Raw genomic sequence first — 27,473 nt, forward strand, 5'->3', positions numbered from 1 at the left:
ACCTGTAGGATGGAGAAAGCAATGTCTTGTGTGCCATCGCCGACGAAGTTGTCCGAAACTGCACCCGTTCTCTGCCTCGGCAGGCAGTGGCCAAACGCGGGTAGCAGCAGAAGAATCAAACCTGGAACAAAGTAAAAATATTTGTGGAAGAGCAACGTATCAATGTCAAAGAAGCTCTAAACCAGTAAGTTAACTGCTGTCTACTATCATGTGACCGTCGTTCCCGTCAGCTGTGTCATTATTCCCTGTCATAACTGCATCATTGCAATTTCATGTTCACACACACCTTAGGTTTTGTGGCGTGTTACGGGACAGAAACTGAGCAAAGTGACTTTCTGGAACCTATACTCTGCCGTTTGAAATCTCACTGCCTAGAGTTGCAAAAGCAGCTACTTTTTGCTCGGACATTACCGCGTATTGTCTCAGAACCCAACATAACTGGGTATTCAACAGCAACTGTCTTAGTAAGCAATGAACAGTATCCGGTAGATGACAGTGAAAGAAACTGGCATGCCTAACAGTGCAACACGCAATTGCCCTAAACTTTATTTGCGGCAGCCCGATCCGGCCGTTGTGGCCGAGCGGTTCTAGGCGCTTCAGTCCGGAACCGCGCTGCTGCTCCGGTCGCTGGTTCGAATCCTGCCTCGGACATGGATGTGTGTGATGTCCTTAGGTTAGTTAGGTTTAAGTAGTTGTAAGTCTTGGGGACTGATGACCTCAGATGTTAAGTCTCATAGTGCTTTGAGCCATTTGAACCATTTGAACCGTCAACTGTTATTTTTCCCGTTGGTATGGAATGCAGGTGACAATTTCTAATACCTCGGAAAGGCTATGACAAAGTTCTCTCTTAACCCATTCCTGTAGTGATTACGTATCCCCAACAGCGAGGTCTATTACATTTATTTTTTGTCCGTAAGATTTCATACAGTATATGTACCTCTATCGATACTCAGACTGTACTACCTCCTGTTTTAGGTATTTGATCGTTTAAGTGCAGCAGTTATTTGTCCACGAAAATGTAACAGTAAATACTGCAGAAGAAAATTACCAATTACGAGAGGAAACGGTACACTGTTAAGAAGTAATTTTAGAAATTTCAAAAAACAAACGTCACTTCAAGGACCTGTCATTGAACTGGGAGCGCCTGGCGTACGCAGGCAGCAAGTCTAATCATTATTGGTCACATAAATTTGGTTAGAATATTTATTTCATTACCGATGTGACTATTAGTTCTGGAAGACGCTATAAAAATAATTATACCACAGCATAATAGGCATTTTTTTCAAAATTGTATCTGTATATTTGACGCATTGGTGTAAGTTGGAGAATACAAAGATTTTTAGTAGCTCAATGTCAGGCCTGGTGGTCAGTAGCCTGCACGATAGTTAAGATGGTTCAGTGAGAGGACTGATCACCTTCTGCAATAAATTAAAAAAAAAAAAGCATGAATTTCTTATCGATCGAATCTACATCTACATCTACATCCATACTCCGCAAGCCACCTGGCGGTGTTTGGCGAAGGGTACCCTGAGTACCTCTATCGGTTCTCCCTTCTATTCCAGTCTCGTATTGTTCGTGGAAAGAAGGATTGTCGGTATGCTTCTGTGTGGGCTCTAATCTCTCTGATTTTATCCTCATGGTCTCTTCGCGAGATATACGTAGGAGTGAGCAATATACTGCTTGACTCTTCGGTGAAGGTATGTTCTCGAAACTTTAACAAAAGCCTGTACCGAGCTACTGAGCGTCTCTCCTGCAGAGTCTTCCACTGGAGTTTATCTATCATCTCCGTAACGCTTTCGCGATTTCTAAATGATCCTGTAACGAAGCGCGCTGCTCTCCGTTGGATCTTCTCTATCTCTTCTATCAACCCTATCTGGTACGGATCCCACACTGTTGAGCAGTATTCAAGCAGTGGGCCAACAAGCGTACTGTAACCTACTTCCTTTGTTTTCGGATTGCATTTCCTTAGGATTCTTCCAATGAATCTCAGTCTGGCATCTGCTTTACCGACGATCAACTTTATATGATCATTCATTTTTAAATCACTCCTAATGCGTACTCCCAGATAATTTATGGAATTAACTGCTTCCAGTTGCTGACCTGCTGTTTTTTAGCTAAATGATAAGGGAACTATCTTTCTATGTATTCGCAAAACATTACACTTGTCTACATTGAGATTCAATTGCCATTCCCTGCAACATGCGCCAATTCGCTGCAGATCCTCCTGCATTTCAGTACAATTTTCTATTGTTACAACCTCTCGATACACCACAGCATCATCTGCAAAAAGCCTCAGTGAACTTCCGATGTCATCGACAAGGTCATTTATGTATATTGTGAATAGCAACGGTCCTATGACACTCCCCTGCGGCACACCTGAAATCACTCTTACTTCGGAAGACTTCTCTCCATTGAGAATGACATGCTGCGTTCTGTTAACTAGGAAGTCTTCAATCCAATCACACAATTGGTCTGATAGTCCATATGCTCTTACGTTGTTCATTAAACGACTGTGGGGAACTGTATCGAACGCCTTGCGGAAGTTAAGAAACACGTCATCTACCTGTGAACCCGTGTCTATGGCTCTCTGAGTCTCGTGGACGAATAGCGCGAGCTGGGTTTCACACGATCGTCTTTTTCTAAAGCCATGCTGATTCCTGCAGAGTAGATTTCTAGTCTCCAGAAAAGTCATTATACTTTAACATAGTACGTGTTCCAAAATTCTACAACTGATCGACGTTAGAGATATGGGTCTATAGTTCTGCACATCTGTTTGACGTCCCTTCTTGAAAATGGGGATGACCTGTGCCCTTTTCCAATCCTTTGGAACGCTGCGCTCTTCTACAGACCTACGGTACACCGCTGCAAGAAGAGGGTCAAGTTCCTTTGCGTACTCTGTGTAAAATCGAACTGGTATCCCATTAAATCCAGCGGCCTTTCCTCTTTTGAGCGATTTTAATTGTTTCTCTATCCCTCTATCGTCTATTTCGATATCTACCATTTTGTCATCTGTGCGACAATCTAGAGAAGGGACTACAGTGCAGTCTTCCTCTGTGAAACAGCTTTGGAAAAAGACATTTAGTATTTCGGCCTTTGGTCTGTCATCCTCTGTTTCAGTACCATTTTGGTCACAGAGTGTCTGGACATTTTGTTTTGAGCCACCTAGCGCTTTGACATAAGACCAAAATTTCTTAGGATTTTCTGCCAAATCAGTACATAGAATTTTACTTTCGACTTCATTGAACGCCTCTCGCATCGCCCTCCTCACACTACATTTCGTTTCGCGTAATTTTTGTTTGTCTGCAAGGCTTTGGCTATGTTTATGTTTGCTGTGAAGTTCCCTTTGCTTCCGCAGCAGTTTCCTAACTCGGTTGTTGTACCACGGTGGCTGTTTTCCATCTCTTACGATCTTGCTTGGCACATACTCATCTGACGCATATTGTACAATGGTTATTTGAAAAATGTAGAGCGACTTCGGCAAAGAACCCCTGGCGAAAAATTACGAAGAAACAGATCGAAATAAAAAAACTGATCGGACGGTAAGGTGCCTGCCTAGAAACCTAAAGGTCGAGGAATCTAATCCCAATCATAGCCCGAAGTTTTTTAGTCTGGCTTTAAGCTACTTTTTACCTCTCAGCCATTTGAAAATGCGCCAGTAACTACCGTTGATTCCGATTCAAAGGTGAACTGTAACTGTCATTTCCACAGTACGATAATTGGGCAGGTGTTTTTAGTTCGTAGATTTATGGTATCATGGAACCCATATTACAGTTAAGGAACCCATCGAAGATAAAAACGATGGACGATGGAACACGACAGTTTGGCTGTGAACGATATGTCTGGCTTCTTGCCAGTGCACACATATATATAGTTGGTATGCATGCGATAGCATGCGTACCTAACATGTTCCAAAACGCCGCGCATAAGCACGGGATTTTCTGGTTCTCATTCCTCTGTTTCTATTGGCGATAAAAAGATAGGTGAAGTGTATTTGATATCCCTTGGGCTTGGGACCATTTTCAAACTCAGCAGAAGGCTCGTCTTAGTGTCAGTGCCCTGCAGTACAGTGTTAAAGTGTTACTATTACACACTTTCTCCTGCTTAGGCAAATGGAGCAAATAGGTTGAGGATTCCAAGCAGTTATGCACAGCAATGTCTGAAATTTCAACCATGTATTCCTAAGGTCCTGATATCTAATAGCCAAGAAAATTTTCGTATTTTTAACCGCATCCAAAATACAGAGGTTTCAATTTACTCTACTTCTACAAGTAAAATCTTGTACGAGGAGAAATCTAAATAATAAATAACAACAGCAAATTGCTCAGATTTTAACTGTATATTAGCTAGGCATTTTTTTAGAGGAGTATCTCCCAAATTTCAAAAATCATTATAAATTATAGAAAAACACCTCAAAAATTAGTTTTTTGGGTACCAAAATATAGTCGCGGCTTCCGAGACGGCTATACACAGTTAATGGCTGAAATTTTTACGATGTATTCCTGACATCCTTTTCTGTCACAATCTTAAAAATTTTCTTCATGTATTTACCCCTTTCAGAGATACAGAGGTTCAAAGTTACCCTACTTGTACACGTAAAATACTCACGTAAAATTGGTATGTGAAATCCAGTGCGAGGAAAAAACGTGGTTTATGAACTAACGAGGCACGGAGAAATACGCTGTGAAGGCTCACCATTATCATCCGGGAACCCCATGTTTCAGTACTGAAGCACATGCAAATTTTTTTGCACATAGTGTGAGGTCTGAGATGTAAATATAATTTCGAGTTATTTCAATTTCACATAAGAGAACTATGTACATTTTACTGACCGATACATTTTTTAAGAGTTACGTGTCCCGCTTTAGCAGGGAAAAGAAGTAGACTAGCGGAAAAATGCTATTGTCGGAGCACAAAAAATGCCACTATTTTGGTTAAAACAACAGTTGAGATCGCCATAACATTTGTTTATCATGACTGGTTTCGACTTACGTTAATGCGATCCACAGATTTTTTGGGAATCCTATGGCTGGTGCTGGCGGCTCCTCGGTTCTCACCGATTCTGAAAGTAAAACAGAAGTGATTTCTGGCGTTCCCCAAGGCAGTGTTATAGGCCCTTTACTGTTCCTTATCTATATAAACGATGTGGAAGGCAATCTGAGCAGCCGTCTTAGGTTGTTTGCAGATGACGCTGTCGTTTATCGACTAATAAAGCCATCAGAAGGTCAGAACAAATTGCAAAACGATTTAGAAAAGATATCTTAATGTTGTGAAAATTGGCAGTTGACCCTAAATAACGAAAAGTGTGAGGTCATCCACATGAGTGCTAAAAGGAATTCGTTGAACTTCGGTTACAGTCCATCCTAAAAGCCGTAAATTCAACTAAATACCTAGGTATTACTATTACGAACAACTTAAATTGGAAGGAACACATAGAAAATGTTGTGGAGAAGGCTAACCAAAGACTGCGTTTTATTGGCAGGACAATTAGGAAATGTAACAGACCTAGTAAGGAGACAGCCTACTCTACGCTTGTGCGTCCTCTTTTAGAATAATGCTGAGCTGTGTGGGAAACTTACCAGACAGGACTGACGGAGTACGTCGAAGAAGTTCAAAGAAGGGCAGCACGTTTTGCATTATTGTGAAATATGGGAGAGAGTGTCACAGAAATGATACAGGATTTGGACTGGACATCATTAAAAGGAAGGCGTTTTTCGTTGCTACGGAATCTTCTCACGAACTTCCAATCATCAACTTTCTCCTCTGAATGCAAAAATATTTTGTTGACACCGACTTACATAGGGATAAACGATCACCACGATAAAATAAGGGCAATCAGAGCTCGTACGGAAAGATATCGGTGTTCGTTCTTTCCGCGCGCTATACGAGATTGGAATAATAGAGAATTGTGAAGGTGGTTCGATGAACGCTCTGCCAGGCACTTAAATGTGATTTACAGAGTACCCATGTAGATGTAGATCTGAATATTTTGAACGGAAACTCCATTTCTGCCCTCCAATCGATATTTTCGCGAGGGATCGTTTCGCCACTTTTCTTTCCACCGACGAAAAACAAAAAAATGTATGCAACTTCGTAGCAAGGTGTCACGTGCGCAGCTAACGTTCCTTGCTATTTCAACTAGGAAAAAAAGGAAAAAGAAAAACGAACGCTTGCGCCATCGATGGTTGAAACGGTAACTTAATGCCATATACACAGCTCGTTATGTAGTTTTTCGTGAAAGACAGAAAATGACTTTAAAGGATATCCGACTTATAAAGTGAATCTTAGCTGCCAACTGTATCAAGCACCTTTTAAGGCAGGCAAAGTGCACGTAGATTTGGTTATAAAGAAGCAAGGGTCCAGATAACATCTTTAATTCAGTAGCTGTCCATTAGATGGGCCCATTTCAAGACTGTTACCGCTACCATTTTTAACAGAGCAGGCGCCTCTTCCGGAACTGATAAAAAATGGCGAGAAAAATGTAGATTAATTGGAAGGATTTTGTAGGGACCCGGGAATTATGACTTAGCAATGACATAACGAAGACGGTAACCCTCGTGAGTAACGAGGTGACTGTAAAAAAGTGGCTCTGGAAGGGAGCCGTTACGCTTAATGGAACGGTAAGAGCTCATTAGTTGGAGGGGCGGCGGCTGGTGCAGGACTCTGCTTCACTCTGCTCCCCGCTGCTTAATTCTGCAGTGTGATGCACGACGAAATACAGCCGAATCTACGTATTGTCCGAAGCTATAAAACTTGTTGATTAGCCTAGGCGCAGTTAGGCTGCTTTCCGCCCAGAGTTTCCAAATACTGGCTGGTTTGGTGCTGAGGGACGCCAATCGATCACATGGAAAGATTTGCGGGCCGGAGTGGCCGTGCGGTTCTAGGCGCTACAGTCTGGAACCGCGAGACCGCTACGGTCGCAGGTTCGAATCCTGCCTCGGGCATGGATGTGTGTGATGTCCTTAGGTTAGATAGGTTTAAGTAGTTCTAAGTTCTAGGGGACTGATGACCTCAGATGTTAAGTCCCATAGTGCTCAGAGCCATTTTGAACATGGAAAGATTCACTCCACACAGCTCCTCGGTAATATCTAATAGGTAACAGATGAAACTGTAATACTAACGTGAAAAAATAAACGTAAGTGTAGCTGTCACGGAGCATTAATATTTATCCAAAATACACACACCTTGTTTCGAAATATCTATGCAAAGAAAGAATTTAAAGGCGACTACCAATTAAGGAAAGTTTTCTTCTTAGATCCTCTGATTTCGATGACATTTCTTCCCTTTCTGTTAGTACGTAAGTTTCAATGTTATCATAATATTCTGTTTGTGCTACCTGTGGGAGCCGATGGCACTCCAGCAGGAAAGTTGTTGTCAGTTTCATGTGGCAAACGTTCTATTCGGCTTTCCAAAATGGTTCAAATGGCTCTAAGCACAATGGGACTAACATATGAGGTCATCAGTCCCCTAGACATAGAATTACTTAATCGTAACTAACCTAAGGACATCACACACATCCATGCCCGAGGCAGGATTCGAACCTGCGACAGTAGCAGCAGCGCGGTTCTGGACTGAAGCGCCTACAAGCGCTGCTTTCCATGATACGAAGGAGATAACTACTACTTTTTATCTTGCAAAGGAGCAAAATATGTATGAGGGTCACTTGAGTCTTCTGCACCGATTAGATAACAAAATACGCAAGGAGAAGCCTAGATTGCAAAAGGAAAAAAAAAGTTTTTTGTCAGGAAAATGAACCTTCCCGCACAAAGGCGCCTTGGTATTAGGGTAACTGAGGGCGTTTGGGAAATGAATTATCAGAACATCAACCGTATCGACCAGATGCTGTATCGTATAACCTTCTTTCATTCCACTATGAAAAGAAAATGTGGATGTGAAAACTTGAGTCCGTGAAGGTGTATGAAGTCCCGTGATGGGTATTTTGCCCATCTCCCAAACCTGCACTTCAGGAATGGAATCTACTTATTCAATAAAGCTAGGGAGCGGCGCAGTGATATGCAATGAGAGTTCATCGAAGACTGGGGGCATTTATGAGCAAAAATCTGTTTCTCCTCTAGGTAGAGAATGTTTCACGTTGCCTTTTTATTACAAAGACCTACAGGGATCATTTTTCTCCTGTGGAAATGCGTTTACAAAGAGGTTTCACGTGAGAAATTCAAATATGAAACAAGAAATTCGCTATAAGACAGTTTTTTAGCTATTCAAGGATATGTATGTGTAATCTGATACATTTTAGGTACTAAAGTAGCTGAAATTTGCTTTTTAGCAGTCGGCAGTAATTGTGTTTCGGCTTCATTTTTTAGATGTTTGGGTTCCATCCATGTTTTTAATATAATTTTCTCAATATGCAGGTCATTGTTACACAGAGTCTTAAGCTATGATTTAACTGGAGGAAACGTTTCTTCTGTGCGTAAATATTGACATTTTAACTGCATTACGTGTATAACTGCAGTATATAAAAAAAGTACCACTGTTCATATTTCTCTTCCAAAGAAATATCTTCAACCAAAGACTCAGATTAAACAGATTCTAACGAAAAGAGCGTGTGGAATTTTGTGGTTATCTTGACTTTGTTAAATGATGTGAGTAGCTTATATCAGTTTACATTTAGTATTAGCTCTTTGTTTCTACAATCCAAATAAAGTTTCCAGTGGCGGCCTGTTATCACCGGGCCCGCTGTACATATCGCACTAAAATTATGCCGTTTCTCTTTGAATGCGAGCGGGAAATCGCACTAAAATTACGACATTTTTCTCGAATAAGTGCTGGTATGCAAATGAAATGGACGAACACTTGTTTTTCAGCGCTCTTTGAAAGGCAAATACAGTAGGAACCGGTATCGAGTGCACTTGCCCGCGAAAGATAAAGGTCTCGAGTTTGAGTCTCGGTCCGGAACGGTTTTGATCTGCCACGGAGTTTTCTGTCAGCGCAGACTCCGATGGGGAGTGAAAACTTCGTTCTGAAATTTTTTTACAACAGTTTTTTTCCGTATCAGGTACCACAGTAATGAATTTATTGAAAGTTAACTTTTCCATTTTTGCTGTGTTAATTTTCTCGACAAATAGTTTAAACCTTCTACGCCGTTCTAAATTGATGTTGTGGTTCTGCAATAGAAAAGTATACATACTAAAATGTCAGCGTATTTAAACACGTGTTTTCTGTTCGTTTTATTTCACAAATGATATCAAACCAACAAACAGGATTTGTAAGCCAAAAAGAATACAGCTCTTTAAGACGCTGACATTTCAGTGTGTAGGGTATACACTTCTTAAGAATGGCCTAGAAAGCTGAAACTAGTCGTGAAAAAATATAATTAATATAGATAAAGTGAAAAATTCCACCTGATTGAAACATGAAAGTGTTTGCTGTAGGTCATCTGCTAAAGAGGCCCTTTTCCAGTAGATCTTTGGAGGAGGACGTGAAGTTTTAAAGTTAGATTAATCTTCTCCAAGTATAAAGCTTATAGGAGGGTTGGGGGGTTTGGGGGGGGGGGGGGGTGACGAACGAGGCTCACCGCTTTGGCGCAAGCTATATGAACAGAAACAGGTAAATGCTCGTATCATGTTTCTAGAATATTTTGCCTGAGTGTGCCATAGGAAAAGGTGAAGCGCTCTGTAAATACTTATGCGTAGAGTATGAGAAAATTTCGAGCACTAAATCTCGCAAGGGTGCAGCAGTCGAGTCGAGTGGCAACCGTGGCAGCGGTCTCTCGTCCAGCGCGTTGGCAGCTGTGTGTTTACATATCGCGTGAGATTCGCGATTTTGTTTGTGCCGTAACACCGTTCTATACGTAACACGTCGAACTTAAATAGAACAACTGGTATCCAGTACATCTTCCATCGGCATTGTCCGCGTCCTGAACCTTTAGAATTTCTCAGATTAGTACTTTCACGGTCGCTAACGCACGGTTGTGCAGTGGCGCTCGACCCGGGGTTAAGCCGGTTCGAATTCTGATGGTGGCAAATATTTTCACTGCCAGTATTTGGCCGGAAAGGGGAGGACAGGTGGTGGCGTGAAGTTGCTTATCACTAGACTTTGCACCAATGTCCCGGTTAAAGTATCAAACCTCTCCGCCGTATCCGATACGTGAGGCCATGCGACACTGTTGATGGTGATCTGTCCGTCAGATGCAGAGATTGATCTCGGCGGCCCCCTTACTGCTATTCACGGGGAGTAGGCTATGTGCCGGCACCGGATCTCACCTTCTCGTCGTCATCATGCACACACACACACACACACACACACACACACACACACATTGTAAATAAAAGAAATATGTACTTAAGATCACTCATGAAGATATCATCGGTTTGTATTTGGATTTGATTTTGAACTCTTAATGAGACTGGAAACTCCTCAATTATGTGAAAGTATTTTAAGTCCCACTGGCGTCAGTCGAAAGGACGTCACACACATCCATGCTCGAGGCAGGATTCGAACCTGCGACCGTAGCGGCAGCGTGGTTCCAGACTGTAGCGCCTAGAACCGCTCGGCCACTGCGGTCGGCTTCGAATTTTCGAATGTTGATATCTGAAGATGGCTATGTCCCTATGGAACCATATTTAGCGTCACTAATGGGAAGCGGTTGCCTGCTTACATCCACCAAGTTCACAGCGGTGTTAAAAATATTCGTATTGACTTTAAGCATATACCGTTGTATCTGTCCGCTAGTGGCATACGGACATCCATATCTTATAGTGGACTGCTCCTTCTGCGGGTCAACAGAGCGCTTGCGGGTAAACTGTAGTAAGCACAAGCCAGTGCAACTTCCACGCGAAGCTAGCCAGATGCTGCTCCAGCAAATAAACAGCTACCCTCCCGTGCTCTCTTGTAATGTTTTAGCTAACACGGCCGGCGCGGCCGCTGAGGCGAACTCACTGCTGCCGGCAGCCGCACTTACCCTTACCGAGGACCACACTCGTGCATCGGAGGAAGCTATAGTGACGGAGGAGATGACCTCACATGTTTCTGAGGGAGTATCAGATACCCTATGTCTTCTGAACGCAGCTCGATGCTCAAAGGGTTTCATCTGCCACTCAGACGTTGAAATTCCCGGCGAAATAAGCAAGTGTAACTACTGACAGTACCGTGGTTACCGTCACAGGTTCCATACCGCGTTCCGACGACGAAACGCGACCTAAAGAGACATGTAACAAGAATATGAGGGGCAAAGGAAAAGCAGACACCCTATATGTCACCCGATAAGAATAAGAATAACGTCTCGCACTCCGGGGCGCAAAAGGAAGCTGAACATGCTGTGTCGTCCGAAAAAGACACAGCCAGAACCAGAGCAAAAGCACCACAGGCACAAAAATGCCAGCTGGTGCCAGTGCCATAGACACTCGCCGCTTGCGCAAGTTCCACCAACGCCATAGGCGGCGCTGAGGATGAAGATATCGACTCCGCCTCTGCCAACTGCCGGCCGAGTACAATCCGCCACTGACCGGACTCCCAAAGACAGAAGACAGAAGACTACTCGGAAGATAGAAGAGCAGCTCTTGCCCACCTGGTTATGGGTCCTCGTCCAGGTCTGACAGGGAACGTCGTTTAGTGAACTCTTAGTGAACAGACAGTAGTTGTAAATTTCATTAGCTATGAACTGTGAAGTCCACCTACGATTATTTGCCCTTAGCCATTGAGGGCCCTTTTTTTGTTACGTTACATGCAGTGTTGCAGACTTAATCATTCAACAAGTAACAAAGATAAGCAAACCTTTATAACACATTTGTGTGACTTACTAACTTGTTGGAGTGTTGTAGAAGCTTCGTTCTCCGATCCTGTTGCCTGATCCTGGGGCGTAGCTGTGTAATAGTGGCAGGGAGAAATTGTCTTAGCGGTGTACTGCACCAGAAGCCGTTTCACAAACTCCAGCAGCAGCGACGAGGCCTTTACAAAACAGGCGAAGAGATTTTACAAAAGGGAGCTCCAACCTCTTCGGATTCTACACGTGGTGTCACTTCTGGCACTACAGCCATAGAAAAAGACCCACCCGCAACGCCCGAAACATCGCACTGGTGGACAGAAGTCAAGAATGAAATGCCACCTCATGCTGCACTGCAACTACAACACCGTGATGCAGCGCCAGAGTTATACAGTCAGGCGACAGAAGTCATGAGATATCTCCTAGTAACGTATCGGATCTCATTTTCCTCGGAGTAGTATGGACTTAACAAGTAGTTGGAAGTCCCCTGCAGAAATATTGCGCCAACTGCCTCTACAAAAGTCAATCATTGCGATAGTGTTGCTGATGCAGGATCTTGTGCACGAACTGACCTCTCGATTACGTCCTACAGATGTTCGATGGGATTCATGTCGGGAAATCTAGGTGGTTAAATCAGTCACTTGGATTGTGCAGAATGTTGTTCGAATCAATCACGAACAACTTCGGCCTGGTGACATGGCGCATTGTCATCCACAAAAATTCAATCGTGGTTTGGCTGAAAATTGTCTCCAAGCAGCCGAACATAATTACCAGTCTATGATCGGTTCAGTTGGAGCAGAACAATCAGGCGATTCCATGTAAATACGGTCCACACCATTATGGAACCACACCACCACCAGTGCCTTGTTGGCTAATTTGATCCACGGCTTCGTGGAGTCTGCACCGTACTCTGACTTTAGTATCAGCTCTTACCAGCTGAAATTGGTATTCACCTAACTAGGCCACGGTTTTGCAATTTAGGGTCCAGCCAATATGCTCACGCGCCAAAGAGAAGCACTGCAGGCGATGTCGTGCTGTTAGCAAAGGCACTCGCGTCGATCGTCTTCTGCCGTGGCCCATTAATGCCGAATTTCGCCGCACTGTCCTAAAGGATACGTTCGTCTAACGTCCCACATTGATTTATGCGGTTATTTCTGTCAGTGTTGCTTGTCTGCTAGTAATGACAACGCCACTGCTCTCGGGTGTTAAGTGAAGGCCGTCGGCCACTTCGTTGGCCGTGGTAAGAGTTAATCCCTAAAATTTGGTATTTTCGGCACATTCTCAACACTGTGGATTTCGGAATATTGCATTCACTGAAGTTTTCCAAAATGTTATTTCGCGTCCACCTAGCGCCAACCACCATTCCGCGTGCAGAGTCCGTTGCTCCCATCGTTCGTCCGTAATTACATCAGAAGCCTTTTCACATAGATCATCAGAGTCAAATGACAGCTCCGCCAATACACTGCCCTCATATCTTGCGTACGCGTTACCACCGCCATCTGTATATGTGCATAACGCTGTCCCATTACCTGTCACTTCAGTGTAATATCACTACAAGCAGTAGTACCCGGAGTATTTGTGGCCACGAAACCTATACTCTTGCAGACTTTCTGTATGGCACGGTGGCCAATATTGCTCTTCTTCAGGACGTTACCATCACCGATATCACTATTGTAGGTTATATAGCCATTGTTAACGTGCGTAATAAAAATTCTACTGGACTGCAATCCTGATTCGTGGCGTCATTCCTTTTACTAATGTCCAGCGACATCTTAAAGCTCGACGTACGTCATGTACGATCAACGAAATACAAATAATACACCTCTATGCTCCATCAGGCTCAAGGAAGACAGACCGAGCGAGGTGGCGCAGTGGTTGCACACTGGACTCGCATTCGAGAGGACGACGGTTCAATCCCGTCTCCAGTCATCCTGATTTAGGTTTTCCGTGATTTCCCTAAATCGTTTCAGGCAAATGCCGGGATGGTTCCTTTGAAAGGGCACGGCCGATTTCCTTCCCAATCCTTCCCTAACCCGAGCTTGCGCTCCGTCTCTAATGACCTCGTTGTCGACGGGACGTTAAACACTAACCACCACCACTCAAGGAAGACAAACGTTCCTTGTTTTCTAAAGAGAGCTGCCAGGAGTTCTCGTCACCAATGGTGATCCGCCACTCATTGCTGGTGACCAACTGCGTCCTCTATGCCAAGGATCAGTCGCCCAACTTTATAAAGTGTCTAACTAGAAACTAGTCACCGGTCTTCATCTAGTTGACAAATGAGAACAGTTTCGTGGTCCCCGCTTATCATTTACTGTCTGTCCCACTGTGTAGCAAGCAGGCTGAATAAGATATGTCTCTCCCGATCTGTAACCGCATGTGACGAGCGATGGCATAGCGATAATCAGTTTTTCTGACCACTGTGCCTACTCTTGTTTTATAAATCTTCAAAGACGACAGGTCTCTCGTGGTTTCGGCTACTGCAAGCTGAATACTGATCTCCTGCAAATCCCAAGATTAGAAATGACTTAAGACCTAATTGTGATTAAGCTCTTCTACAAAGACACCGTCATTCCGATGCTTTGACATCGTGGATTCGCTACGAAAAGCCTTGGCTTTTGTCAATAGTGAAACAATATATCAGGCGAAACTGTTATGGTGAAAACGAGCGTAGAATTTTACTATGAATGTATCAGGAACCTTTACCAGATATCTAATATCCAAGGCGCTGCAACATATGCAAAGATCAAATTTTTTTTAAAGCTAAAAATCACCGACGTGTTGCAAAAGCAGCTGTCGGGAGTATTTCTTCAGGCTCAACCAGAAGACATAGCTGGCGAGAAAAAGGGTATCGCTGTTCCATGTTTTTGCGCCTTGCACGCCGGCGGAAATTTCAACTGATACTGAACTTGTGAATGGCTCCGGCTTGCAAGAAGTTACCCAGAGAGGAACTGTGACTGTGCCTATGTAGAGAGCCTGTATAGGGAGAGAGTGGCCAACCGCACGATACGGCGGCCATTTTTCTGCCAAACTGCTGGCGGGACTTTTGAATGGGCAGTAGTGGAGTACACACTCGCCGAATCAAAAGCACGGGACAATATGGCGAAATCTTTCGTTAAATGCCTTTCTTTACAGCTATAATATACTCATAGTAGCCTACTACGTACAGCACAGGAAAATTTGATACAGTTGCTGTAAAATTATTCGTTACTTGCATTTATCTCGTTTAAAGTTCGTTTACTAGACGTATTGCAATGAAGGTAACGTAAATAAAAAAAATAGTGTATAGCATTTGTTTTGTATCGGAAGTGCATAACGCTAAAGATTTAACATACCTGTATTACGTCCGATGAATGAAAGTCGTAAGCAGTTGTTTACAACCAAATGCAGCACAACCTGGTATCGTTTACGAACGTCTGCAGTACGAATTACAGATGTTAAAAACAATACTGTACAATTACTAAGGTGCTTATTTCAAACATGTAGGCATACCGGTTCACATGGCTCTGAGCACTATGGGACTTAACTTCTGAGGTCATCAGTCCCCTAGAACTTAGAACTACTTAAACCTAACTAACCTAAAGACATCACACTCATCCATGCCCGAGGCAGGATTCGAAGCTGCGACCGTAGCGGTCGGGCGGTTTCAGACTGAAGCGCCTAGAACCACTAGGCCACAAGTAGGCCTACCGACTTCATCAGAAAACGCTTCATTATTTCAACTCGTATTTAAGATCGCAAACGCTAATTACGTACTAAAAACGATATACAAATAAATAGAACATGCATGCACAACGCACAACAAGTCTCTCAATAATTCAAATACCTTTTAATCGTTTCCAAAAGCCCTCTGAACTTCAACTCAAAAGCATGGCGAACATAGGAAGCGCGAGAGACGTTTGGCAGAAAAATGGCTCCAAAGCTAATCAACCAATCACGGGCAACTTCACCTATGGCCACTCTCTCTGTACACAGGCAGTCTATGCCTATGCGTGTTACAGTGCCCCCTATGACAGGCAAAATATCGATCACCCTGGTCACGCAGTGCATAGCACTATCCAAGAACACCTGCAAGAGGTGGATAGAATCACTCTGGAAGCTCCATTCACAACTGACGAAATTGAGAGCGCAACCTTCCGCGCACTTAAGGGAAGGTCGCCATGTTCTGATGGCCTCTGAGCAGAAATTTGCCAGTTCTGTTACATGCTCAGAGAATCCCTTCATGCTATTGCTAATGACGTTTGGCGAGGCGCCAAAGTACCCAACGCTACGAAAAAAAAAGTGTCGTTGTTTTCACGGAAACTGGTCTGTATGCAGCCTGCGGCCTATCACGCTGCTTAATGCAGATTTCAGATTCATTACGCGCTCGACCAAGACTCGTATGGAATCAGTCTTTGAGAAGACAACGCAGCTACCAATATTGTGCCAACACGTATAAGCATTCTCACTGCAGTGTGTGGAACACACATGCGATATTCTCCGCAGCAGCGGCCGGAACTGAAGAAGCAATTTTATTTTTAAACTTTTCTAAAGCGATTGACCGTGTGAGCCATTAGTTTAATAGAAGCGTTGACGAGAACGGGATATCAGCACTCGTATTACGGCAATCCTCCGCGGCGCGTAACCAAATGCTTCCTCTGAAATTTTTATCACTCGTCACTTCATAAAATTTCCCCGTATTGGTCGGTCTGTTTCTCTGTCCGACAAGTACGCCCACTGTCGAAGGCTCTGTATGCTGAGGCCTTTGAATCACTAATAAGTTTCATTGGGAACAGAACACGTGAATCTGCTGCACAACATACGCAGACGACGTGTTTGTCTCTCTTCCGAACAAAACCTGGCCTCCCTGGAAGACTTATTTAAAAATCTACTTGAAGGCATCTGGTGCTCGAACCAACACTAGGAAGACCACCATACTTCCCCTCATTGGTGGCTTTGGCAAAACTCCTGAGGTGACATCGGCGGAGTAACAAAGCTCACACTGTTCTCTTACCATTTACTGGGAGACCATACATGACCGCACGTTAACTAATAATATGTGAACCTTCTCAATCGCATCAGGGCCACGCTGAATTTGCACTCTGGAAGACACCTGATATTCCTACAAAAGTTCAATTATCCATCGCAAGCAACATTTACGATACTACCCAAGTACTTCCGCTCTCTGAAGGTTTGGCGGCGAATACTCAGCTGGCATTCAGCTGTTTTCTTCTCTGTGGCAACAAGTACAGTTCGTGGCACTCATCTTGCCTCGCTCACGGGGTGGTCTTGTCTCATTAGAATTAGAAACAAACTCGCGGCGCTCCTCATCAACCTAATGCGCATCCCTTCTGCACAGTCTCTTAACTAGCATGAGACCAACGAACATAGTGCCATTGATCTACCTCGCTACGATTCCTTCAGAATACCAACTCATCCAGATATATTTTCTTGAATTTAGTTATGTTCGCGCCAGTATCCCAGAAACGCACAGATTCTTAAGAAGACGATATACAGGATGTTACAAAAAGGTACGGCCAAACTTTCAGGAAACATTCCTCACACACAAAGAAAGAAAATATGTTATGTGGACATGTGTCCGTAAACGCTTACTTTCGATGTTAGAGCTCATTTTATTACTTCTCTTCATATCAAATTAATCATTGAATGGAAACACACAGCAACAGAACGTACCAGCGTGACTTCAAACACTTTGTTACACGAAATGTTCAAAATGTCCTCCGTTAGCGAGGATACATGCATCCACCCTCCGTCGCATGGACTCCCTGATGCGCTGGTGCAGCCCTGGAGAATGGCGTATTGTATCACAGCCGTCCACAATACGAGCACGAAGAGTCTCTACATTTGGTACCGGGGTTGCGTAGTCGATGCCCCCATAAATGAAAGTCAAGAGGGTTGAGGTCAGGAGAGCGTGGAGGCCATGGAACTGGTCCGCCTCTACCAATCCATCGGTCACCGAATCTGTTGCTGAGAAGCGTACGAACACTTCGACTAAAATGTGCAGGAGCTCCATCGTGCATGAACCACATATTGTGTCGTACTTGTAAAGGCACATGTTCTAGCAGCACAGGTAGAGTATCCCGTATGAAATCATGATAACGTGCTCCATTGAGCGTAGGTGGAAGAACATGGGGCCCCAATCAAGATATCACCAACAATGCCTGCTCAAACTTTCACAGAAAATCTGTGTTGATGACGTGATTGTACAATTGTGTGCGGATTCTCATCAGCCCACACATGTTGATTGTGAAAATTTACAATTTGATCACGTGGGAATGAAGCCTCATCCGTAAAGAGAACATTTGCACTGAAATGAGGATTGACACATTGTTGGATGAACCATTCGCAGAAGTGTAAGTGCGGAGGCCAATCAGCTGCTGATAGCGCCTGCACACGCTGTACATGGTACGGAAACAACTGGTTCTCCCGTAGCACTCTCCATACAGTGACGTGGTCAACGTTACCTTGTACAGCAGCAACTTCTCTGACGCTGACATTAGGGTTATCGTCAACTGCACGAAGAATTGCCTCATCCATTGCAGGTGTCCTCGTCGTTCTAGGTCTTCCCCAGTCGCGAGTCATAGTCTGGAATGTTCCGTGCTCCCTAAGATGCCGATCAATTGATTGGAACGTCTTCCTGTCGGGACACCTTCGTTCTGGAAATCTGTCTCGATACAAACGTACCGCGCCACGGCTATTGCCCCGTGCTAATCCATACATCAAATGGGCATCTGCAAACTCCGCAATTGTAAACATTGCACTGTCTGAAAAACCACATTCGTGATGAACACTAACCTGTTGATGCTACGTACTGATGTGCTTGATGCTAGTACTGTAGAGCAATGAGTCGCATGTCAACACAAGCACCGAAGTCAACATTACCTTCCTTCAATTGGGCCAACTGGTGGAGAATCGAGGAAGTACAGTACATAGTGACGAAACTAAAATGATCTCTAACATGGAAATTAAGCGTTTCCGGACACATGTCCACATAACATCTTTTCTTTATTTGTGTGTGAGGAATGTTTCCTGAAAGTTTGGCCGTACCTTTTTGTAACACCCTGTATACACCACTAGCCATTAAAATTGCTACACCAAGAAGAAATGCAGATGATAAACGGATATTCATTAGACAAATATATTATATTAGAACTGACATGTGATTAAATTTTCACGCAATTTGGGTGCACAGATCCTGACAAATCAGTACCCAGAAGAACCACCTCTGGCCGTAATAACGACCTTGATATGCCTGGGCATTGAGTCAAACAGAGCTTGGATGGCGTGTACAGGTACAGCTGCCCATGCAGCTTCAACACGATGCCACAGTTCATCAAGAGTAGTGACTGACGTATTGTGACTAGCCAGTTGCTCGGTCACCATTGACCAAACGTTTTCAATTGGTGAGAGATATGGAGAATGTGCTGGCCAGGGTAGCAGTCGAACATTTTCTGTATCCAGAAAGGCCCATACAGGACCTGCAACATGTGGTCGTGCATTATCCTGCTGAAATGTAGGGTTTCACAGGGATCGAATGAAGGGTAGAGCCACGGGTCGTAACACATCTGAAATGTAACGTCCACTGTTGAAAGTGCTGTCAATGCGAACAAGAGGTGACCGAGACGTGTAACCAATGGCACCCCATACCATCACGCCTGGAGATGCGCCAGTATGGCGATGACGAATACACGCTTCCAATGTGCGTTCACCACGATGTCGCCAAACACGGATGAGACCATCATGATGCTGTTAACAGAAAAAAATGACGTTTTGCCATTTGTGCACCCAGGTTCGTCGTTGAGCACACCATCGCAGGCGCTCCTGTCTGTGATGCAGCGTCAAGGGTAACCGCAGCCATGGTCTCCGAGCTGATAGTCCATGCTGCTGGAAACGTCGTCGAAGTGTTCATGCAGATGATTGTTGTCTTGCAAACATCCCCATCTGTTGACTCAGGGATCGAGACGTGGCTGCACTATCCGTTACAGTTATGCGGATAAGATGCTTGTTATCTCGATTATTAGTGATACGAGGCCGTTGGGATCCAGCACGGCATTCCGTATTACCTTCCTGAACCCACCAATTCCATATTCTGCTAACAGTCATTGGATCTCGACCAATGCGAGCAGCAGTGTCGCGATATGATAAACCGCAGTCGCGATAGGCTACAATCCGACCTTTATCAAAGTCGGAAACGTAATGGTACGCATTTATATTCCTTACCCGAGGCATCACAACAACGTTTCACCAGGCAACGCCGGTCAACTGCTGTTTTTGTATGAGAAATCGGTTGGAAACTTTCCTCATGTCAACACGTTGTAGGTGTCGCCACCGGCGCCAACCTTGTGTGAATGCTCTGAAAAGCTAATAATTTGCACAATACAGCATCTTCTTCCTGTAGGTTAAATTTCGCCTTCGTAGCACGTCATCTTCGTGGTGTAGCAATTTTAATGGCCAGTAGTGTACAATCACGGAAAAGGACGCACGTGGAAACACTATTGAAGAGTGGGAACCGCAGGTGAACTGGACAGTTCTGTGGCTAAATATTAACCAGCCTTACGGCCTTCACGGATTCGCTCACGATGGTATCTATCACTGACAAAATCCGTACTACAAACAAATTGCCCAGAATCCCCCCTCAATGTAACAGCCGCCTGCCACAAAGGCGGAAACGTTGAATCGCTCGCACACAGATTTGTTTGCGGAGCAGCGCAGGACATATGGGATTTTCTCAGCTACCGACTAGCCATCATTGATGAGACGAACGCATGCTATCTGAACGTTCGAGAACCGACGCGGCCTGACCGCACGCGATACCCTATTACTATACAAAATGCAGCACTATGGCTGAAATGGTTGAAATGGCTCTGAGCACTATGGGACTTAACATCTGAGGTCATCAGTCCCCTAGAACTTAGAACTACTTAAACCTAACTAACCTAAGGACATCACACACATCCATGCCCGAGGCAGGATTCGAACCTGTTACCGTAGCGGTCGCGCGGTTCCAGACTACAGCGCCTAGAACCGCTCGGCCACACCGGCCGGCTATGGCTGATCGTACATACAGTCAGCTACACTGAAAACCAAGACTACCTTCTCAGAATATTTGTCCTATATTTAATGGGAATATTTTCGGATTGCACAGGATGACAATCATCGGAAAACATTTGGTAACATGCTGTATATGATGATCAAGGAATCGCCCCAGTTAATAGATAACCGACGCAGTGATCAAACAAACTATAGAAGAGACTTACACTGCTATGGCTATGACATGTAAGTTACACATGTGTGTGAGTAGAAAGGGAAGTCGGCAACAAAGAAGAAACAAGTACATGGATAATATAAATTTGCTCAAAAGAAAAAAAGGACAATTGACTTTTACCCACTAGAAAGATGAATCTTATATTATGTCATGATAACCAATAACAGAAAATTGCTTTATTAGAAGAATTTTTTTTACAGCAGATATAGAAACCTTCCTCCATTGTGTCCTGAAAAACGTTCCTTTTCTTCTGAAGTGAAAAGAAATACATTTTATTCAGCCTAGAGTAATATGTGCCTGAATTTTGTTAATTTTTTGCTTTGGAACAGGAATTTAATGCATTGTGAAGTAGGAAGAATGACAAAATTGTATTTCGTGGTATCAACATTATTTCATTATGAGGTCACGCACGCACTCAACAAAGGCACTGAAATCTAGCCTATGAAGACACGTTTGGTGACAGTAAGGAATTATTTAAGAGAAGCTTTGAGGCCCTAAAAAGTAAAATAAAATATTAAAAAGGTGGGTAAGACCGCGGACCCTAAGATCGACAACTTTGGTTCCAACCCCGCTGGTTCCTGTTTTTCAGTTTTATTTTATTGCTCACAATGTTAAACGATTAATAATAAGATTTAAGTATGTTTAAACAGTTAAATTTTTATACGTAAAATGAATGTTAAATTTAGTAACTATCACTAACACTGTAAGTCAAAAGGCTATATACAACCACCTTGTCGCACAATGATAAAATTTTAGTTTGAAATATGTATTTCTCTTCTAGAAAATGCTTCTTGTCAGTGCCTGTAGCAATACGCCCTACAGTTTCTGCTGCATCTGCGTGGAGTCCATGGTTACTAGGCATAAGAAGATTTCTCCCATTGTAAAGAAAGCCTACTAACATTATTTTGGAATAGAATCTAGGGATCAAGAGAAGTACTGGCAAGGCAACATTTAATAAAGGTTTCCTGTAGCAGTACGTCAAACTTATTTGACTAACCAACTTTGTCAAGTGAATCTGAATGTCTAAAACAGAAATTAGCAAAACTACCTGCTAAGTAACTTCTACAACCTCTAGAAGCCTATAGTAGGAATTGAGAGACACCCTTATATCTGTAAAAGCATCAATATGCTAGTTAAAAATGGCTTCTATACATCTTCAGGGTAGTAATGTAAATGAGTATTGTAAACTGTTTTTCTCTTTCATGATGCGTGGCTGCAATAACCTAATAAATGTATATACACCTCAGAAGGTTTGCATTTCCCTGTTGTGACAAGTATTATTACCTTTGAAATAGAAAAAAAGAAATAGAAAAATTCTTCCGTGACGACCATTTCACCTGGGAATTGTGGGTGGTATATTAGCTTATTTCTTCTTTTTTCGGAAATACGTATTGTATGCTCTTAGTTTGACATCCTACATCTCCTCCCTATGGAGATACGAGACTAAAAGTACATCTGATCTTATGAAACACCTCAATTATTAGTATTACGAACTTGTACAACGTCTCTGAATATGGCACTGGTAACAACTGTTTTTTATACCTCCACATTGTTATCTCCACTCCACGAAAGTACACTGAGCTTTTCGGTCAGTTTTGAAGGGGAAGCATCTCATGCATACTGCAAAAATAAATGCTCATGTTGTAACACGTATACTAACATTCTTAAATGAGTAACATATACTTCACCCACGTAACACATTACAAGAAATCTGCTTGTAAACTGTCGCCCAAAAGGAGTGTACCGACGACCTATCCCATCTTTGTAATTACTGTATAATACTAATCGTAATACTAAAACTAACACTAATGTTCAAGGGCTTCAGTAACTACTGAATGAGGGCCACTAATGAATGTTCTAAGGCAGAGAAATAATTACAATGATGTCCTGCACAACAACTTTGTAACTACACTGAATTTCTTCGATTGGAGCCGGCCGTGGTGGTCTTGCGGTTCTAGGCGCTGCAGTCCGGAACGGCGGGACTGCTACGGTCGCAGGTTCGAATCCTGCCTCGGGCATGGATGTGTGTGATGTCTTTAGGTTAGTTAGGTATAAGTAGTTCTAAGTTCTAGGGGACTGATGACCTAAGATGTTAAGTCCCATAGTGCTCAGAGCCATTTGAACCATTTGTTCGATTGGAAGTAGTTTTGAGAGGTATTTTTAATGAGCGTTGATTACCTAGTCGCTATGGAATAATTACAAAATTGAGGTAAAACAGAACGAAAACGTCTCCTTATGGAAGAGAAAAACGTAAACGCCTGCTCTGTAACAGCGGAACGCGAGTCATGCTTTCCTCAGAGTCACTGCTACGCGTTAAAGATTGCTGCCCGCGTCCTGCCCAACGACCACTACTTTTGTGACATTGAGTTGTTAATATATCATGCATCTGACTATTGATTTTATCGGAAATTTGTGTGAAAATGCCACGCAGTATCCATAGTAGTTACTGCAATCTTTAAATTACCTACTGTCTGGAGTTAGCCAAGCGAGCAAAAAGGGCCCAAGATTTTTATGCATCATCAAAAATATTTTATTTTGCTGTAACCGAGAGAGCGATCGACTGTACTATGACATGTAGAAATTTGTGTGTTTTCTACCATAACAGCAACAGAGGATATGGAATACGCGGTCCTAATCTCATGCCTTTCGTAAGAGATTTCACAGGAGTTAGATGTGTCCAATTCCATCATTATGTACGTTGTTGTGACATGAAAACTTAGTGTGCTGCACGAATCAGTCACTATAAATCCTTCTCACCTATGAGAGACATGAAGTATTGCTTACGTACAGAGGTTGTTGGCAAAAACTCCATACAGCGGGAATAGGACTCGCTACGATTCTACTTCTTCTGTCCAGAAGCCATTAGTAGCAAGATAAAACACGCGTTGTGGATTAGAGACCTACGCACATCCTGGCGTTGTAGTAACAGGTACTGGGAAGACATCGAACCTCATCGTAGCTCCTCCTGTGCTTCAGTTTTACAACTTAATGCTGCTGTTTGTGGTGGATGCAGACTAGTGTTGTTGTTGCAGTAGACAGTTTTATGCCAGGTGACATAACGGCAACCAACTACACTATGGGATGTTCCGTATTAAGTACGTGTACTTTATTTCTGAATTTAATGGCTGTTCACATGTTTCATTAACAACAACAATGCACGTAGACCTGTTACCCTTTGCTCGGTTAAGGTTTCATTTTGTTATTTAAATTCAAATCTATGTTCTCGTTAATATTACAGTTTTCTTTCTAGTAGTCGAGAATAAGTAGAAAACTAAGACGAAAATTTTGAAGTGATCTAGTAAGAAACTGTGCTATGGCTTATGAAGAGCTAACAAATGTTGATCGTGGATGTGGTATGTTGAGAGTAGAGCATGATTTCTGTTTACTGTTTAGAAATTTTGTTATAGCTTTCAAAATGAGAACTAGCGACGGTTGTCACTGGTACGTAAACTGATTTCCTCTCCTCAACGTCTACGGTGCCTTCTCATCAACGTAGATTATTTCTCTACAATGGGAGCTCTTTACGAAGCTTGTATGAGCGGTATTGTCTGCTGCAGAAGTTACTCCTTAAGACAGGAGATCGCGAGAATTCAGTTCGGAACCCAATGTAACAGAAAACGATTAACCGGAAGAAACTGGGAGAGGTTTCAGAAATTCAAAGTCAAAAATCCAGGAAGTGACAACAGTCAGTTGGTTTTACTAGTTTATATCCAAATATTAAGGTGGATACGCTAGCTTGCTGCCATCTAGTGATGACACTCGGTTGCCCAACATAATGTTGTCAAACATTTGACTTCGACTGAACACCGCACTAGATTTTGCTTCTGGTGAGTTGCTTCCTTCGTGAGAAGCATTGTAAAGGTATTCCCTTTTCCCATACTGCGTGCGAATGTGTAACTATGTAAGGTAGCCCAAAACATCTATTCACAACCGCACAATTCGACCTTTTTTATTCGGAAATTGTCTATACGCTGACGGCGCTGTATTTAGGGCTACAACATGTCTGGTCCAGTACTGTTAAGCTCACAGATGGCCTTAGCTCGAATCACTTATTTCGTAGCTATTGACGTAGGACATTTTTTAAATAGGCACGTGCAGCTGCGAGCGTGCTACGTAGTGACATACATTGCATTGAATTGTAACGACTTCAAAACGAGTGAGGCCTAAGACGTATGTTGATGGCAGTATGTTACGCAACAGCCTGTGGCAGACAGAAGTGAATTTTAAATATCCAGGGGCTGTAAACAATCTGTAAATACCATCAGTGCAAAATTTTCGCTGAGCAATATTACAGTGTCAACAGTGTACATTTACTTTCTAGTAGGAGTTCTGTGCTTTTTTCCAATTTCAGAAGGAAGAAAAGGAATGTCTTACGTCCCGCCGACTATGAGGTGATTGGACACCGTGTACAAGCTCTGAGTGGGGAAGGAACCATTTCGGCATTCGCTGTATGCGGTTTAAGGAAAGCAGGGAAACCTAAATTTGGATGACCATACTGCGATTTAAGTCACGAACACCCGTACTGTAAGTACAGTGTCTGACCACTGCCTCACATGGCTTCAGACAGTCGAGCTATTTTAACTGGCTTCGGCTTCGCAACTATATGGACGGTAACACTCCCCTCCATTCCCCCTCCTCACAGATGCACCAGTAATATAAATAGAAATAACATTGATTAGGTTCCAACAGCTACCGAGGACGTTCGAAACCCAGTAACACAGGTAAGGCATATTTAAACTCTCGACGGTGCCGGAGGCGGCACTGCGTTCCCCGGTTGGGGATGCAACGACCCTATAGAAACAAATGAACGTAGATTTTCGACTCCTCTGAAATATCTAATACTAAAAAAACCGTATGCTTCCATATAACCGCAATCTGACAATAGCTAAGTTTTCCAATTTTTCAACTAAGTCTCCGACCGGGTGCTGAACGATATCAAAGAAAAATAATTATTTGAACCTTTCTTCTGAAGTGGGTCACATCGCTTCGTTTACTGCAGGTACTATTTAGACAACTCTCTCCTTCCTGAAGTATTATGATACTCATATGTACATTTTCACTTTGGTTAGTATAAATTACGTACTGGATTCCCTTGCACTTTTCATAATTTATGCATCAATATATGTACATAGTTTGTACCAAAATACTCATTAGTACGTTGTCTAAATATAGGTATTCTGACGTTACCTTGCAATATTAGTTTTTATGATGAAAATTGCATTAAATACGGCAAAGTTTAAATAATGCGCAAACGTAAACATTAGGCTACTTTACAGTTCAGTCTGTTACCACAATCTTTATTTGCCATTCAAATCCGTTCACTTTGCCGACGAAGCCAAAGACCTTTGGTTAATCTGAATGTTGTGATAAATATGCTTCAATATTTATCGTTTATCATTTCATAGTATCACGTTACAGAAACTGTTTCAAGTGTCTGAACTGCTTTACCATACTTGTCTTTAATATACAATGAAGTCTGAAAGACTCATTGGCTTACAGTGCAGACAGGAAATGCCGCTTACATACGTCAGACCACACGAGTCATTAACTTCCACTACCTACTATCTGAACCATATCTGCATTGAACTGATCAAGTATTAACATAGTAAAACCTGAAATCATCAGATAAAAGTAAACTTTGTACCTATGCTATAGGTTAGGAAGAAATTCTTTAAATACGCCATTAACTACCTCTACGTAAATTAAGTCTTATTATTTGTGAATATTTTTCTTGAATCTCAGCCCCAGTTGCTCAAAATTTCACCGTGACCGGTTTCGGCTGTTAGGCTGTTTACAGTGGTGACAAATAAACAACAAAAAGCTTTCCTGTCACGCTGAGTGCACGCCAACTGATGAATGGGCTTCCGTTGTTCAGCTGTAAGCATATAACACGACCTACGAGCCTAAACCGTCCGCGGAGAAATTCTTGTGCAGCTCGTGCTGCAATTCAATAAAAATAATCCTTACAGTAACGTACACCCTGTGTCGGAAGAAAAATATTGGACAAAATAACTCGTTAATAGTTACAAAGTCCATAAACTGTAATAATACTTCAGAGTTCACTTAGTATTTCGGGGTATACGCTAAAAATGTCACCAATTTCCACTAAAAGTTGTACTACGAGTAGAAACACTGAATATGATGATCATATCAAATTTCACTCTGCGACGCTCTGAATACAGTGTAACGTTTGTGTATGAGCTCCCTGGCGGCAGAACGACTTACCTGCGGGTAGTCCCATCGCGGAGTGCGACGGCGCCGCGGCGCTCGCCAGCTTATAGCATCACCGGGCATTCACCCTGCCCCAGTAGCTTTTCCGCTTCGTGCAACGGTCCATCAAGGCCGAGGCACGGCCTGCCCTCAGTTGACCGCCAGAGACCATGGCCCGCTCTCGGCCACGGCCACGCTGCATCCCCAGCTAACGCGAGTACCTCCTAACGTCAAATAACAACCGCTGTTCTGCTGCACACTGACTCACAAATGTTTTAGTTTATG

The 27,473-nt window shown here is 43.1% G+C and overlaps 1 protein-coding gene across 1 annotated transcript in view; it reads right to left on the bottom strand.

Annotated features, from left to right (window-relative positions):
* Window positions 1-27,219, bottom strand: part of LOC124722673 — an 88,651-nt gene extending 61,432 nt beyond the window's left edge. Inside the window, exons 1-2 of the mRNA XM_047247817.1 lie at window positions 27,204-27,219; window positions 3-121 (exon numbers count right to left, since the gene is read on the bottom strand). Coding sequence (XP_047103773.1) covers window positions 3-121; window positions 27,204-27,219 — 135 coding nt within the window. The remainder of the gene's footprint in view (window positions 1-2; window positions 122-27,203) is intronic.
* Window positions 27,220-27,473: the final 254 nt, after the last annotated feature.

Source organism: Schistocerca piceifrons, chromosome X (genome assembly GCF_021461385.2).
Source record: "Schistocerca piceifrons isolate TAMUIC-IGC-003096 chromosome X, iqSchPice1.1, whole genome shotgun sequence".
Lineage (NCBI taxonomy): Eukaryota > Metazoa > Arthropoda > Insecta > Orthoptera > Acrididae > Schistocerca > Schistocerca piceifrons.